The following is a 15,040-nucleotide window of genomic DNA, read 5'->3' as shown; positions in this document are numbered from 1 at the left end:
TCTTTGAACAAGTTTTGCGCAATGTTGTACTACATGAAAACAAAGCAAGTTAGCACCAACAACAAGCAAAACAAAGCAAGTTAGCACCAACAACAAGCAAAACAAAGCAAGTTAGCACCAACATGTAAGATGAAATGGCACTTACTCTATCGTCCTCATTTGTGCCACTTGGGTTCAACTTGTCAACCGCCTTTTGACAGGCCGCCCACCTTTGACAATCCGAGTTGATTGTCGACCATCGGGACCTAAGTGATCAGTTGGAGCGGTCAATTCCACTCACGTTGCGAGCATCAAAGTGTTTCTTCATCCGGTTCCAATAAGCATCTCTACTTTGATCACCTCCAACGGATGGATCCCTCGACACTTGCAACCAACTATTGCATAGTAAGATGTCATCGATGTTGATGTAATTACCCGCTCTTCCTTTTGGTGCGTCGACAATGCCCTCACCCTCCTCGTCCACCTCGAACTCATGGTCTTCAAAATGCATGTCATTGGTTTGAGACCAATGCGAATTGTTGGAGCCAACACCCATCGTTGACATGTATGCATCATCATTGAGACTACAAATTTTTTTGAACAATGCAAATAAGCTATCTACATGTGACGAATGCATTAAAAAAATAACAAAAAAGTGAAAAGTTAGATTTTTTTTACCTTGGAGGCATTTCGTCGAACATGTTGTGCACCGGCCGCCGGCTCAACGAGTGAGCTTGCCGGCGCTTCGGCAGCCGCCGCGCCCGTCGCACGCCCCGCAAGCTTCTTCCTCCTCACCTTGGAGGTGCCGGAGCCGTCCGCCGCCTTGTTTTTCTTCGCCGATGTCTTGCCCTTCTTTGGCCGCGCCGCATTGGGGAGCTTTGAGGAGGAGGGGGCGGCGGCTCGGGCCGGCGCCGGCGCGACGCCACCCGCCGCCAAGGTCATCCGCGGCGGCATGAAGAGGCCGCGCGAGGCCGCTGGTCGGAGGAGCTCCGGCGGAGGCGAGGCCAACGCCACCCGGGCTAGGGTTTGTGCCGGCGGCGGCGGCGGGGGGGTCGCGGCTATAGGACGGGGTAAGCGGGGTGCCGCCGCGTGCGTCCATGGGTGCGGGTCGCCGGCGCCGGCGCGCGCGGGGCTTTGGAGGGGGAGAAGAAGAGCGCGCAGCGCGAGCGTCGAGTGTGCCGCGCGCGAAAGCGGGCGCCGCAAATACACCGCGCGAGGTACCGGTTCCTGCCGCGCGCCCAACTGCTTATACCGCACGCGCGGTTATTGCGCGCCCGCTGGAGCCATCCGCCGGGTTGCGCGCGCTAAAGTGGGTATATTTACGGCGCGGCGCCTGTTTAGCGCGCCTGTTGAAGATGCTTTCAGGTCGGGTTCCTGTTGCGCGCGCGCTCTCTCTCTCTCTCGGCGCGAACCGACCGAAGCGATGATGGGCCCTAGTGTCCGGGCCCGCCAAGCCCATTGAAGCCAGCCTGGCAGCCCGTGGACTTTTCCTCCGCAGCGACCCGGCCCACCACACCCGTCGTCCTCCCGGCGCAGTGGTGCAGCCGTACCGGCACTTCTTCACCCATCGAAATCGTCGGCCCCATCTCTTCTCCCGACCGACCGCTGTCTGGACCGGTGAGCCATGTCGGGGGAGGGGGAGGAGGACGAGGCGGCGGAGATCGAGCTGCAGCTGGAGCAGCACCTGGAGGAGCAGCGGTCCTCCCTCGCCGCCGTCGACGAGGCCCTCGCCGCCGACGCCACCAACGCGGACCTCCTCGAGGTGCGTACGCATCTGTGTGGGCCTGTCCCTGAACGTGCAGCAGGGCCCAGATTGCTGATTAACTAGTTCCCAAGGGATGGGGATTCTTAGGGGTCCTAGGGATTTAGACTTCTGGGGGGCATCCCTGATTCGTCGACGCAGGGAGTAGGGAGCTAGTGGTTGTTCGAGTACAAGTAGAACCTGAATGATTGCCACTATGGATTGCCTGCTTGTGATGGGATTATGGCGTTCTGCAGTATATGCTGGATTATTAGCTGATAGTTGCAACAGTTGCTCAGTTAGGGATGTTCTATTTTGGGAGCTGAGAGCAATTGGTGTCTTGGTTTGATTACAAGAACGGTGCTCCTTTTTTAAGGCGTGGCATTGTTCCAGTGCACTTTGTCCATGGATATTGCTGCAGGGGTTGAATTAGCTCATTCATGTGTTGTTTTCCCATTGACAGCAGCTAAGCTGAGAAACTAGAAGAGATTAAGCATTGTATATTACAAGATCTATTTATACTGGCATGCGGTATTGAGAGCATGCGGTATTTGCATTGGCTGCTGCAAGAAAGTAAGGCATGTACTGTGGAAGTAGTTAGTAGCTCCCCTTTTTTCTTGCTCATTCCTTATCCCTTGGAGAAAGTTCTCGACCCCTTTTGGGGAGATATTTCATGTCACAATGTTTCATAAATCTGCATTTACACTTGTATTATATCTGAGTTAAATTATGTTTTGTTCTGAAGGTGCATGGGGAACTTCTGTCTGCGATTAAGGATGCAGAGGAAGGGCTTCTGCATTTGAAGCGTTCTAGGCTGGTGAAGCAAATCGATGAGATCTTTCCAAATCAGGAGTCAGCATCGCTATCAACTGAAGCTGCTATTGAGCCATTAGATCCAAATGATGTTGAGCCAGAACCATTGGAGCCACAGGAATTTTCAGTAGGATCAAAGTGTAGATTCAGGCACAATGATGGGCGTTGGTATAATGGATGCATTCTAGGGCTTGAAGGTTCAGGCAATGCACGGGTCTCATTTCTGACACCCACATCAGAAAAAATGTCGGTGAGTCATGCAACTTGACCTATCCTTTTTACACAAAGATTGTCTTTTGAATTGAACCAGCCTTGTTACCTGGTAACCACCAGAGTTAACCCCTTACATGCTGATATGGTTGGTATTGGTAACTATGTGGCAGTGGCTCACCAGCCAGTAGGAAATTACTTGGTCACTTTGTAGTATGTATTCCTTTTTGCCGCTTTCCCTTCTTCAAATATGCTTGTGTGTCACTTCCACTAATGCTAGGACCAGTATGGTTGTTTTGTTGAATAGCCTTTGACTATTGCACAACTGAAATAGTTCTGATTGTCACAAAATATACATTGTGGATGTCTCCACCTTTTATCTGAATTTTAAACTCAACAGAAGTCCGTCTGTTGTGAATACGATTGTCTAATGTGGACATGCATAATCAATGTAAACCCTCGCTGGGTTACAAAGCTGTTCATTTGGTTTGATTTCCAAATCCCATCTCCTCAGTAGCTATTGATGAATTGTTACCAGGCAAAGAGACGTTACATTATACTCTTCGTTACTAGAATCATGTGAAATGCGCATATACTCATTATAACCCATCTGTTCGAAAATAAAATTCTCTTGATAAAACCTGAGCGTATTGCACCCTCTGTTTGTTTCCATCCCACTCCCACGGACACCCAGAAATACACAACAAAAGCAGAAAACCCCTCTTAGAGCAGGTTACACAGGTGGGTTGCTACAAGCTACCTTTCCTTCAGCCATAACTTTCTGCTGCTTATAATATAACTGTAGTAATACCCAGAACAAAGATCATTATTCTTACCAGACTTCTAATATAAGTCTGCCCATAGTGCAGATGTGCAAGTTCTTTCTGCAGCAACGGTGTCGGTTTGCTAATAACTGCCGCTTGTCCCATGGTATGTAAATGCTTTTTTCACCGTTTGAAGGACTGAACCCTTTGGACTGTGCTTTTTTCCTGTGTCTTGTCCATTTGTTTTCACATTGAACCCTTTAAAATGAATTGCTCCTTCAATGGATTCATATTGCTTTTTTGGTTAATACTGTGTAAGTATGCAATATTTGCTTGTCCCTGTTTTCCTATGCGTTACTTTAAAGATTTGTGTATGATTCTGTACTTTCATGCTAAGTGGTATGCATGACTTCTAATTCATAATTATCTGCAGGTGTTGTGATTCCTACTTCATCCTTGAAACAGTTCACTCCAACTGCGTGGCGACAGTCCTTGGCAGGATCCAGCATACTGGCAGCTTCTGGGCACCACTCTGGCCTTTGGAGGAGAGCTGAACTCGAGTCGTGGGATGATGAGTTGAAGCGTGGTCAGGTGGTCTTTCAAGATGATGGGAGCACTGCAACGCTTCCGGGCGATTCCCTTTCTATCCCAGAATATGTTGATGTGAGCGGCGAAGATGATGAAAGAGGCTCAAGCGAGGATGAATCCGAGTTAAGTGAAGATGGCGATCAAGAGGATGAATCCATCCATCAGGGTCTTGGCCGTTTGGAAACCACAAATTTAACTGGTGTTCAGTCGGAGACCGTGATCTTTGCGAAATGGGAACAGCACACCAGAGGCGTTGCCTCCAAAATGATGGCAAAGATGGGGTATCGAGAGGGCATGGGGCTAGGCGTGTCTGGCCAAGGCATGCTCGATCCAATCCCAGTCAAAGTACTACCACCCAAGCAATCACTCGACTACGCAGTCACTACAACCACGGGCGAGGACGGCAGAAGCATACACCGCACGAAAGACAAGAAGCGCAGCCGGGGCGGGCAAAGGAAGCGCGACCGGAAGTTTGCGGAGCTGGCCAGGGCCGCCAAGGCCGAGGAGGCGGAGAGGTCCGTCTTCAGCTTCATGAACAGCCAGCTGGTGAGCCAGGACGCGTCGGAAGGCTCCTCGGCCTCCAAAGCCAGGAAAGAGTCGCCATCGGGTCAGGCCAACGGGCATCCCAAGAAGGAAGACAACAGAAGGTCTCTGCTCGCGTACGACGACGAGGTGAAGGAGCTGAGGAGCCAGGTCGGGCGGCTGGAGGAGATGGTGCAGCGCAACCGCAAGGACAAGGCAGTGCACGACGCGGCGTCGAGGAAGCTGGAGCAGACGCGGAAGGCGCTCGCCGACGCCGAGGCGACGCACGCCTCGGCCACCAACGCCGTCTCCAGGAAGGAGAAGGAGAAGAAGTGGTTGAAATTCTGATACGCGACGTCTGTGTGTGCACAGCCGGTGGGCGTTTAATTGGAGCTCTGTTGTAGTTGGCTGGATGTGATATCTAGTTAGAGGGGTTTTCGTATGGCCCTAGAAGTAGAACCATTCCTGTTATAGTTATCTGAACTAAGAAACATCTATGGCACAATTGGTCAGGTCTGGTCATATGCATATCTGATGGTTGGATGCTTTGCTTGGTATATTCTGCTGCTCATGGAGTTTTTACTGGTCCATGTAATATTATGTTGACTAACAGTTGATGAGTACAGTAGCTTCCAAGGTGATGCTTGTCTGCTTCGCTTAGAGGTGCAAAATATCAATTCACTCGAAACATCCAGAAATGCAGCTCAAAAAAAGAAACATCCAGAAATCAATGAAAGCGAAACTTTCACCAATATATGAGCTTCTAGTGGCTTGATTTTTTGCCTCCTCTCGTGAATATATTAACACGCCGGCATAGCAAACGACAGAACGCATCCAAAGCATGAGCTACTTGATTGTCACCAAATTAATTGAGCTAATAATAACTCTGTTGGTTAGCACTTCTTGTTGAAGATACAATAGTTGGTTAGCACTTGAGACTTGAGAGGGAGGAAGAAGCATCTCACACACCCACCTCTGGTCCGCCGCATCAACCGGCCGACGGCGGTGCTCCTGATCGGCGGGCTGGCCCTCGCCGTCCAGCCCCCCTGCTTCATCGTCCCCTACTGCATGCTCTCCTCCGGGCTCTGGCTTTCATGTCTCCTCCCACCTCGCCCTCACTCCTCCTGGATTGGCCGCAGGGGGGGTGTTGGGATGCTGGGTCCGGATGCCGGCGTTGCGCTCCGCACGCGCTCGAGCTTCGGTCCTGTCCCTCTTTGCAGACATTTCGCCGTGGTAAGTAACTGATGAACTCAGCGAGATGGGAATATGTGAGCTTAGCAAGTCAATATTTTTTTTCTTATTGTGCCCATAAGTTTAATGTATACCTGCGCAACCCATTTATGAATATCTTTTCATTCTCATTGGAATCTCGTTTCGAAGTATTTCTAGACATGCTTTCTGAAATAGTAACTTTGTTTACTGTCGATGACAATAAATACAAGTTTGATAACACAAATTATGCTAGTACTTATCTATTATCTCCACTATTGGGTCATTTTCCCACTACAAACAAGTGTCGGGATTAAGCTGATTCATGATAATGAGGCTGGGTTTACATAATTTATAATCATTACTTGAAACTCATTGAGCCTTTATTTATTTACAAAATATGATGTCAATTCCATTAGCTCAGAGAGTCATATTTTTACTTATTGTACATCCTCGAATCCATAAGTTTGTACCAACAGCTAACCATTTATGGAATTTCATTTCCATTGAAACATTGTTTCCAAATAATTCTACACATGCTTTCTGAAATAGCAATTTTCTTTGATGTTGGTGATAATAAATAAAAACTTTGACCACAAAAAACATTCTCCATGTTTATTATCTCCACTATTGCATCATTTTCCTACCACAAGTAAGTGTCACGATTAGGCTGAGTCGTGATAATGTGGTTGGGTTTACATACAATAGTTCATATTGCATGAACCTCATTGAACTTTTCTTCATTTACGGAATATGTTGTTAATTCTTCTCATGATCATATTTTCGTGATAATAGATATTGGCGTACATGTTGCAAAATGCAATGGTTTGCTCCATGCTTCAAGCAATGTTGCATTACAATCGTGCATTTCCTCCCAAAGTCTGGTGCATACCAGGCAAGTGGGATGAAAATCTTGCTCGTGAAGGGTTGATTCTCCATGAATGCGTAAACAGTCTTGTGCTCATTGCGCAAACAAATGGAAACCCTTGCTCGTGGAGGATTGGCTCCCCACAAAAGCAAGGGAACTCTTTCTCGTTTTGCTAAGTATGGGGTGGCATGATCCTCGCCCGTTGAGGATTAATCCTCCACAAAAGCGAGGCAATTTTGCTCCCTTTTATTATAATGAAAGAAACCCTTGCTCACTTAAGATACTCAAGGGGCAAGGCAATCATTGCCAGTGACAAAGAGCAAATTTTTCTCTCCATCAAAAACAATGATTGCCTTGCTCACTTGGCGCAAAGGTAGAAGAGCATATTTTGCTCCTAAAGATTCAAGACAATCTTTGCTCAGTTATACAAATGTAAAGCTAAGCAAATGTTAAGGTGATCCTTGCTAGTGTAGAAGAGCCATTTGGTTTTTCATCAAAATCAAGGAAATCCCTACTCTCTTAAGGTTACTCAAGGGCAAGGCAATTCTTGCTAGTGGTGGAAAGCAAATTTTGCTCTTCATCAAAACCAAGGATTTCCTTGCTCGTCCGATGCATAAATAATTGTATGCAAGGAACAATGCTAGAGTCATTTGGCTCCCTCAAAATCAAGGAACCCTTGAGGCTACTTAAACGGCAAGGCAATTCTTGCTAGTGATGGACAACAAATTTTGCTATCCATCAAAACCAAGATTTGTCTTGCTTATTTGGTGCAAAAAGTAAGCCTATGCAAGGGGCAACATGAGCCTTGCTATAGTTACTTGGCTCGACCTTAAAATTAAGGAGATCCTTTCTTGCTTAAGGCTACTCAAAGGGCAAGGCAATTCTTGGTAGTGGTGGACAGCAAATTTTGCTGTCCATCAAAACCAATGGTTGTCTTACTCATGTGCTAATGTGTTTGGAGGGTGGGTGGGTAACTCTGCCTATGCTATGCATAGCCGGTCCCAAGCCCGGATAAAAAGAGGAGGGACCACAGAATGCATGACCATTTATGTATTTTATTATTCATTGTGTATTTTAATTTGAAAACATAAAAGAGAGTAATTAGAAGAAGACAAACTCTATAGGAAATGGAACACATTTTTCCTTGTTTATAGCTGGATTGCATTCTTGCTAACAACTCGGTTGCCAACCCCTTTTTGGCCTAACGAGCTACTCTTACAAAATATCTATGTATGTTAAATGAACGAAATGCTAGAGCTCCTACTTTCTAGAATAAAACTTCTTAAATTCATATGCTTGTAGCTTTATCTATTTTTCTCGCTCTACACTAGCAAGTAGGGAGTGAAAGCTCATGCTCTTGGTTGATGTATTCGAATTTTCATCTTTCATAGGAGTAATTTTGTCCTGTAGTTATATTCAAAATTCTGCTTTGGTGCCAATTCAAGAACCATTATTAGCTTGAATATTAGTTAGCTCATGAGAAATTTTTCTCCTTTTTCTTCTCAAAGGAGCCTATGAGGCATTGCCGGAAAATTTCTTTGTACCATATTTTAAACTTCAAGTACGATAAATAAATGGACCACTAATTGTTCATTGCCATGTCATACTGTGTGATGCAATTAAATGTGTGTGTTGCATCTCAATGGTAGCACCACGCTAAATCCACCATTGTTGCTCTGCCTTCTAGAGCAAATAAAACTTTCTCATATGGGATAACCTTCTCATAGGAGTGAGATCAGTGAGCATACCGTAGGAGGCCATGCCAAATCCACCGATCAAAGCGTTCGATCATACAGCACGTCCGACACACACGCACGCCGAATGAGAAAACCAACCAGGCCACAAAGTCCAAAATCACGGTGGACGCTCTAAACACGCCATCTTTTGGGGGGCAACAACAATAGCAGGCCAGCTAGGCAAAGCACGTCCACACCCACCTGACGGGAACCAACGTATGCAAGACGGACAAGAGAGCTATCCGTCCACGGGTCACGACAGCAAAAGGACGATTCAACAAGGTAGACTCAACCAACCAACTAACCCCGACAGCGTATAGCCTGCCCTGTGGGTCTAACATGCGTGTGACACGACGACGTACAATACGATGTTCATTTAGCCTTTGGCTGGCTTGGGGAAAAACATAGCCAAATGCAGCGGAGAGGAATAACATCAGGAGCGTGTTTCATTGATCTATTGAATGGCAACCTGCAACCTACAACCAGAAAAGATTAATCGGACCCGGTCTCCTTATCCGGTCCAACCCAACCCAGCCCAACCCAACCCCACGGCCCGGCGGCCACCCGAAGAATAACAAATCCGCGACCGCAACCGAATCCACTTCTCCTCCTCCTCCCTGCCGTCCCCTCCCCAACACGCGTTCCCCACAAATTCCCCAAATCGAACCCTTCCGATCGATTCGATTCGGTTCGGCCCCCGACTGATCGCCGCCGGAGAAGAGGAGAGCCGCCGCCATGTGGGCCGCGTCGTGCCTGGCGTCCTGCTGCGCCGCCTGCGCGTGCGAGGCGTGCCGCACCGCCGTCGGCAGCATCGGCCGCCGCTCCGCGCGGATCGCCTACTGCGGCCTCTTCGCGCTCTCCCTCCTCGCCTCCTGGGTGCTCCGCGAGGTCGCCGCGCCGCTCCTCCAGTCCATCCCATGTACGCCCCGCCCCCTCGCCCTTACCCTACCCTAACCTAACCCCCGAATTCGTTTCCGCGCGATCTGACCGGCGACGCTCGTTCTCCGTTGCAGGGATCAACCACTTCCACAAGACGCCGGGCCGCGAGTGGTTCGAGACGGACGCCGTGCTCAGGGTCAGCCTCGGCAACTTCCTCTTCTTCACCATCCTCGCCGCCATCATGGCCGGCATCAAGGACCAGAAGGACCCGCGCGACAAGGTCCACCACGGCGGCTGGATGGCCAAGATCTTCTGCTGGGTCGTCATCGTCTTCCTCATGTTCTTCGTCCCCAACGGCGTCGTCAGCTTCTACGGTGAGTGAGAGACCCTTTTTCCTTCCGCTCACGCACGCAGCTGGTTGTAATATACTAGTCCGCCTGATATCTGCCGCACATGGTGAACATAATCGTTCAGATACTGCATACTAGGATGGATAACATTTGGTTGAGTGAAACTACTAATCGCCTAAATGAATAGCAAGGCATTACACTTAAAAATAATAAAATCATAGGAGATATTGGTTGCCCCTTCCCTCAAAATTCCCGGAAAGGTTTCATCAGGGGGTGACTCTTTTGTTTTGCACTTTGATTCTACCATGCACTAGAAAATGAACGGAAAGGGTTCATGTAGGCACTTCTTGGACCAAACAATAATATCAGATGGGGATCACTGAATCAAAAGAATAGATGGTACTGTAGAATAACTAATATGCAAAACAAATGTGGGTATGTCGATTCTATGTTATCGAGATATATACTAGGATCCTTATAATGATAGCATAAGGAAAGGCTAAACAATTGTGAATACAGGGATATGGAAATTAGTCAAAATGTGATTGAGCTGTTGGCTAGACATTCTATTGCATTAGAAAGGTGTAAAGAAATGTTGGCGCTGTCAATCATGGTTATCGTTGTATGGAGTCTGCGTTGCAAGGCTGTTCCTACTAATATTTTCTGTCTCCCTTTCCTTAACAAAATGTGAGCTGATTAGATTTGGATTAAAATTTGCTCCTGCTATCAGAGACATCAACTGTTGCTGTCTATCTTTGCTTATTTGCTTGTTTAATAAAACCTGAGTCATGGTTTGGGATTGTACCGGAGGCGTTATTTAATAATTTTTGAAAAAACTGATACCCTTTTGCTGTCTTGTGGTTTAACCTAGCTGTTCGCTTCTGTACTCTTTTCTTTAGGCAATATAGAACTCATAAACCATCGGCTAATACTCCCAATTGAAACTGTCAATACGTTTTGGACTAGTGTATTATGCTATTTGCTTTACTGGAAACTGCACTGTCATCATTATAAAAGTTTATTTTACTGAAGGTGGTGCTTACTGTAGTTATATATTTCTGCAGAATCGATTTCCAAGTTTGGATCTGGACTGTTCCTTCTCGTTCAGGTTGTTCTTCTGTTGGACTTCGTGCACGGATGGAATGAGAACTGGGTTGCTAAAGATGAACAGTTCTGGTGGGTACCTTGTCTTCGTCCTTCAGTTAGCCGTGTTTCCATTGGTTTAAGGAATGCATCTTAGTTCTGTTCAAAATATATTTTTACTTACTCTTCATCAATGTAGGTACATGGCTCTGTTGGTTGTATCGGTTGTTTGTTATATTGGCTCATTCGCTTTCTCGGGTCTACTCTTTCACTGGTTCACTCCATCGGGGCAGGACTGCGGACTCAATATGTTCTTCATTGTCTCCACACTGATTCTTGTTTTTGTGTTCGCTATTGTTGCGCTGCACCCAAAGGTATTCTTATTTTCACATTCTCCTACAACTTAGCTTTTGTTACTGTCATGTTTGGTTGATCCATAATGTTTTTGCTCACTGTTATGCCATGAAAATCACATGATTGTCTTTGTGCATTACGGTAATTGCTATGTAGATCTGCTCCTTAGATTTCTTTTAGGACTTTTAGCTACTAGTTAGGATACAAGCAATCGATGCTATTGGTCTATTGTACTGTGCTATGATAGTTTTTTTGGTTTATAAGAAGGATTAATTTGGGGTTTATGGTTTGGGCAGGTCAATGGAAGCTTGCTGCCTGCATCAGTTATAGGCCTTTACTGCACATACTTGTGCTACAGCGGACTCTCCAGTGAGCCAAGGGATTATGAGTGCAACGGGCTTCACAATCACTCCAAAGCTATGTCAACTGGTAGCCTTACGTTGGGATTATGTACCACCATCCTTTCTGTGGTCTACTCTGCTGTTCGTGCTGGCTCTTCTGCAACCGTGCTCTCAGCACCAGACTCACCACGCGCCGGTTGGATTTTGTTCTCTGGCCACTGAATTAATTAATTATGTAGTGTGTGTGCGTGCGTGTTGCAACTTGCTAAATTCACCGGTGTTTCTTTCAGGTGCCGACAAGCCACTGCTCCCCTTCAGCAAAGCGGACGAGGAGGAGACTAAGGACGTGCCAAAGCCGGTGACATACTCCTACTCGTTCTTCCACCTCATCTTCTCCCTGGCAAGCATGTACTCAGCGATGCTCCTGACTGGCTGGTCGACCTCGGTTGGCGAGAGCGGAAAGCTTGTCGATGTCGGGTGGCCGTCTGTCTGGGTCAGGATCGCGACCCAGTGGGCAACAGCAGGTCTGTTCATCTGGTCCCTTGTTGCTCCCCTCCTGTTCCCAGACAGGGAGTTCTAGATCGACCTGGTTACCTGCTAGTGCATCATCTGATTGGAGCCACCTACGTATTGTATCGTATCGAACGTGTTTTGGCTGTGATGGCTAAGCTGACTATCTGTATTCTGGTCTGTAATATTGTGTAAGCAAACCCATGGCAAGGAGCCGGTGTTTGTGTGACGTTGTTGAGTCTGGTCTGCATAATGTGTGACCTAAGGCATTGTTGCCAGTATTTCAACAGTGAAGATACGGTCTTTGGTTGTATATATATTGAAGTTGATCTATCTCTGTTTCATTGGTGTGTTGCCTAAGTGCGAATGAATGAAATGCATGCGCTGTATGTTATTTTCATGATTTCGGTAATCTGAACAGACTCACTCTATTTTTTTTATTGCATAGCTATTTTTTTTTTACATATACACTACGTGGAAGAAAGTGTTCTTGAGAAGTTAAAAATCCAGTTTCGGTTTATGAACTCGTCTTGCCATGCAATTTCTGATGGCAAAATGATGCTAGTATAGATATATAAACAAGGGTAAAAATGGAGAAGTGTTTCTAGCTGACTAAATTAAAATGCGCTGACAGTATGATCTTATCCCGGCCTCTGCTTATTTACAATCTTCTGTGTGTCCTAATGAAGTTGGTTGTGATCAAAGAAACCACGGAACCGCACGCATACGACGCCGCGGCGAGCACGGCGGCGGCGCCCAGCAAGATGGCCTTCCACTGCCTCGTCGCCGCCAAGACGGCCGCGGCGGCGGCCACGGCGGCGAGCACGACGAAGGCCTTCTTCAGGGCGGTGTACCTGTTGACGGTGTCCCTGCACCCCTTGCAGTGCACGACGTGCCGGAAGTACCTGCTGGTCGGGTTGGGCGCGTGCTGCGTGCCGAAGCCGCCCTTGGCCGGGAAGGACGCGGAGATGCCCGCGGCGGCCCCCGCCGGCGCCTGCTCGACCACGGCCGGCACGGGCGGCGGCGAGATGGTGCTGTGGCCGAAGTAGTATGGCATGCCGTGCCCCGCCCTGTCCATCCACCGCCGGTACTCGGCCACCCAGGTGTCCGACGATCGGAGGTTGAGGTAGAGCTCCTTGGTGGGCACCTTCTCCCGGAGCAGCACCTCGTTCTGCGACGACAGGAACCCCATGTCCTGTTCGAACACCTTGCACGCGTTCTGGTGGAAGTACCACTTGGGCAGCACCCTCAGCAGCGGCGACCTCGCCGTCGACCCGAACCGGACGAGCAGCATCGACTTGCCCTGCCCCGCCGGCCGGCAGAGGAACTGCGCCGAGAAGCACTGCTCCCTGCCGTCCTTGTCCACGAACTCGAGCGTGTTGGTGAGCACGCAGGGCGCCTCGAAGCGGAGCAGGTTGCGGAGGTGCGGCGCGCGCTCGCGCCACCAGTGGCCGGCGAAGCCCCGGGCGGTGCGCTCGGCGACCTCAAAGGCCAGCGGCTGCGCGTCCTCCCGCTTGGCCGTCCAGTCGGTGCGGTCGTGCGAGATGGGCACGTGCGCCGGGTCCATTAGGTTCTCCAGCAGGATGGAGTGGTCGTAGGGGAGCTCGTGCACCGTCGACAGGTCCGTGAACCCCGGCCGCGCGTACGGCTCGAACCACGGCAGCTTCTTGGCGTCCGGCGGGGTCGCCGGCGACATCCACACCCACACCACCCCCTGCGAGTCCCGCACCTCGTAGTTGCGCGCGCACGCGTTCCGCGGGATCTTGGCGCCCTCAGGCAGCTGCACGCGCATCGTCAGTTGCCACCATCATCACATAGTACATGAATCAAGCATTGGATTTTCTCATGCGTTTGCACTGATCCAAGAATGGAATTGATTCAAACCTGTGGGATCTTGACGCACTTGCCCTCGCCGTCGAACTGCCAGCCATGGTAGAGGCACTCCAGCTTGCCGTCGACGAGCTGCCCTTCCGACAGCTTGGCTAACCTGCAGATCGATCATCTGAATTAGAGGAGCTACACAGCACAGGTGTAATTATCGATCATCTGCAGATTGACCAGGTGCACGAAATGTTATTCTGAAACGAGATGAACATATACTGTACAATTGTAAGTCAGCGAGCTGCTGTGGCAAACACAGTGACAGACACGATCACCGAATGGCTGCAGAGTAGCAGTGATCGAGAGCAGAAAATAACCGGCAGTAATTTTCAGACACTCAGAGAAAGATGGTATGCCTGTGCGGGCATCGGTCCTCGTGGCAGCGGAGCACGCCGTCGGCGTCGCGGTAGAGCACGAGCTGGCGGTCGAAGACGGTGAGCGGGAGCGCCGCGTCGTCGGGCACCTCCTTGGACAGGTACAGCGGGTACCACTCCTCCCGCCAGTCGTACCTCCCGGCCGCCTCGCTCCCCTCCTGGGGGAGCAGCACGCCGTCCTCCTGCGCGCCGGCTTCCTCCTCCACCGCCGCCGCCCAGCACCTCCCGACGGCCCGGCTCCTCCCCCTCCTCCCGTCGACCCCGACCCCCTTCCACCGCACGCCGCGCGCCGGGCTCGTCGCCGCCGCGGCCGAGATCTTGAGCGCGGCGGAGGAGACCGCGAGGAGGAGGGAGGGGCGTGGCAGCGCGGTGGTGGGAGGCGGAGGAGGCGTCATGTCTGGTGAGTCTGGTCTGTGGTGGTGGTTTGGTTGGCGCACAGAGCTCGCCCGCTCGATTGCCCGGATAAAAAAACTGTAGAGGCCTCCTCGTGGGTTTGCATGCAGACGCACGACTCTTTGACTCCCGCTACGTTACACGTACGTGAGACTCGAGAGAGGTTCTGGCGAGTTACCCGTGTCCCTGTCGTACAAACCGGCGAGTGAGTTTCACACGCATCGTCGACGAATTCGACATTATGCTACGAGTTCGAAAATGTTCTACGGACAGAGTAGATGAATGACCAGCAAAGAGCGACCTATCAGGAAGTGACCAAAACATTTACGTTCATATGCCTGACATTGTAAATGTTTTGGTTGCGAGCGACTCTGCTGCACCAGTTGGTTAATGGAAGACATATTTTCTGAGTCAAAAAAAAGTTCCCACTTCTTTTAAGATAAAC

General features: G+C 49.4%; 3 protein-coding genes across 3 annotated transcripts; 2 read left to right on the top strand and 1 right to left on the bottom strand.

Annotated features, from left to right (window-relative positions):
• The first annotated feature begins 1,489 nt into the window (after nt 1–1,489).
• On the top strand, nt 1,490–5,195 carry LOC119318275 (zinc finger CCCH domain-containing protein 18-like). The gene is made up of 4 exons (XM_037592801.1): nt 1,490–1,741; nt 2,466–2,783; nt 3,613–3,673; nt 3,941–5,195. The coding sequence occupies exons 1-4, from the start codon at nt 1,604–1,606 to the stop codon at nt 4,963–4,965; spliced, it is 1,542 nt and encodes a 513-aa protein (XP_037448698.1). The 5' UTR covers nt 1,490–1,603; the 3' UTR covers nt 4,966–5,195.
• Nucleotides 5,196–9,020: 3,825 nt separating this feature from the next.
• Nucleotides 9,021–12,291, top strand: LOC119318276 (probable serine incorporator). The gene is made up of 6 exons (XM_037592802.1): nt 9,021–9,349; nt 9,444–9,683; nt 10,724–10,835; nt 10,942–11,116; nt 11,393–11,633; nt 11,728–12,291. Exons 1-6 carry the CDS (start codon nt 9,166–9,168, stop codon nt 12,015–12,017), a joined length of 1,242 nt encoding a protein of 413 aa, XP_037448699.1. The 5' UTR covers nt 9,021–9,165; the 3' UTR covers nt 12,018–12,291.
• Nucleotides 12,292–12,437: 146 nt separating this feature from the next.
• On the bottom strand, nt 12,438–14,669 carry LOC119318272 (protein TIC 55, chloroplastic-like). Its single transcript, XM_037592800.1, has 3 exons — nt 14,185–14,669; nt 13,832–13,934; nt 12,438–13,727 (listed from the first exon to the last, which is right to left on the bottom strand). Exons 1-3 carry the CDS (start codon nt 14,595–14,597, stop codon nt 12,609–12,611), a joined length of 1,635 nt encoding a protein of 544 aa, XP_037448697.1. The 5' UTR covers nt 14,598–14,669; the 3' UTR covers nt 12,438–12,608.
• Nucleotides 14,670–15,040: the final 371 nt, after the last annotated feature.

The sequence above is a fragment of the Triticum dicoccoides genome, chromosome 6A (assembly GCF_002162155.2).
Source record: "Triticum dicoccoides isolate Atlit2015 ecotype Zavitan chromosome 6A, WEW_v2.0, whole genome shotgun sequence".
In the NCBI taxonomy this organism is placed as follows: Eukaryota; Viridiplantae; Streptophyta; class Magnoliopsida; order Poales; family Poaceae; genus Triticum; species Triticum dicoccoides.
Note: the sequence above shows the minus strand (reverse complement) of the source record. Positions and strands in the feature narration are given on the sequence as shown.

Excerpts from the sequence above, each read along its gene's own strand:
- LOC119318276 (XM_037592802.1), top strand. The coding sequence starts at position 9,166 with ATGTGGGCCGCGTCGTGCCTGGCGTCCTGCTGCGCCGCCTGCGCGTGC. Across the intron at positions 11,117-11,392 it reads TTGTTGCGCTGCACCCAAAG|GTCAATGGAAGCTTGCTGCC; the intron begins GTATTCTTATTT and ends TGGTTTGGGCAG. Across the intron at positions 11,634-11,727 it reads ACCAGACTCACCACGCGCCG|GTGCCGACAAGCCACTGCTC; the intron begins GTTGGATTTTGT and ends TGTTTCTTTCAG.
- LOC119318275 (XM_037592801.1), top strand. The coding sequence starts at position 1,604 with ATGTCGGGGGAGGGGGAGGAGGACGAGGCGGCGGAGATCGAGCTGCAG. Across the intron at positions 1,742-2,465 it reads CCAACGCGGACCTCCTCGAG|GTGCATGGGGAACTTCTGTC; the intron begins GTGCGTACGCAT and ends TTTGTTCTGAAG. Across the intron at positions 2,784-3,612 it reads CCACATCAGAAAAAATGTCG|ATGTGCAAGTTCTTTCTGCA; the intron begins GTGAGTCATGCA and ends CCCATAGTGCAG.
- LOC119318272 (XM_037592800.1), bottom strand. The coding sequence starts at position 14,597 with ATGACGCCTCCTCCGCCTCCCACCACCGCGCTGCCACGCCCCTCCCTC. Across the intron at positions 13,935-14,184 it reads GAGGACCGATGCCCGCACAG|GTTAGCCAAGCTGTCGGAAG; the intron begins GCATACCATCTT and ends ATCGATCTGCAG. Across the intron at positions 13,728-13,831 it reads AGTGCGTCAAGATCCCACAG|CTGCCTGAGGGCGCCAAGAT; the intron begins GTTTGAATCAAT and ends ATGCGCGTGCAG.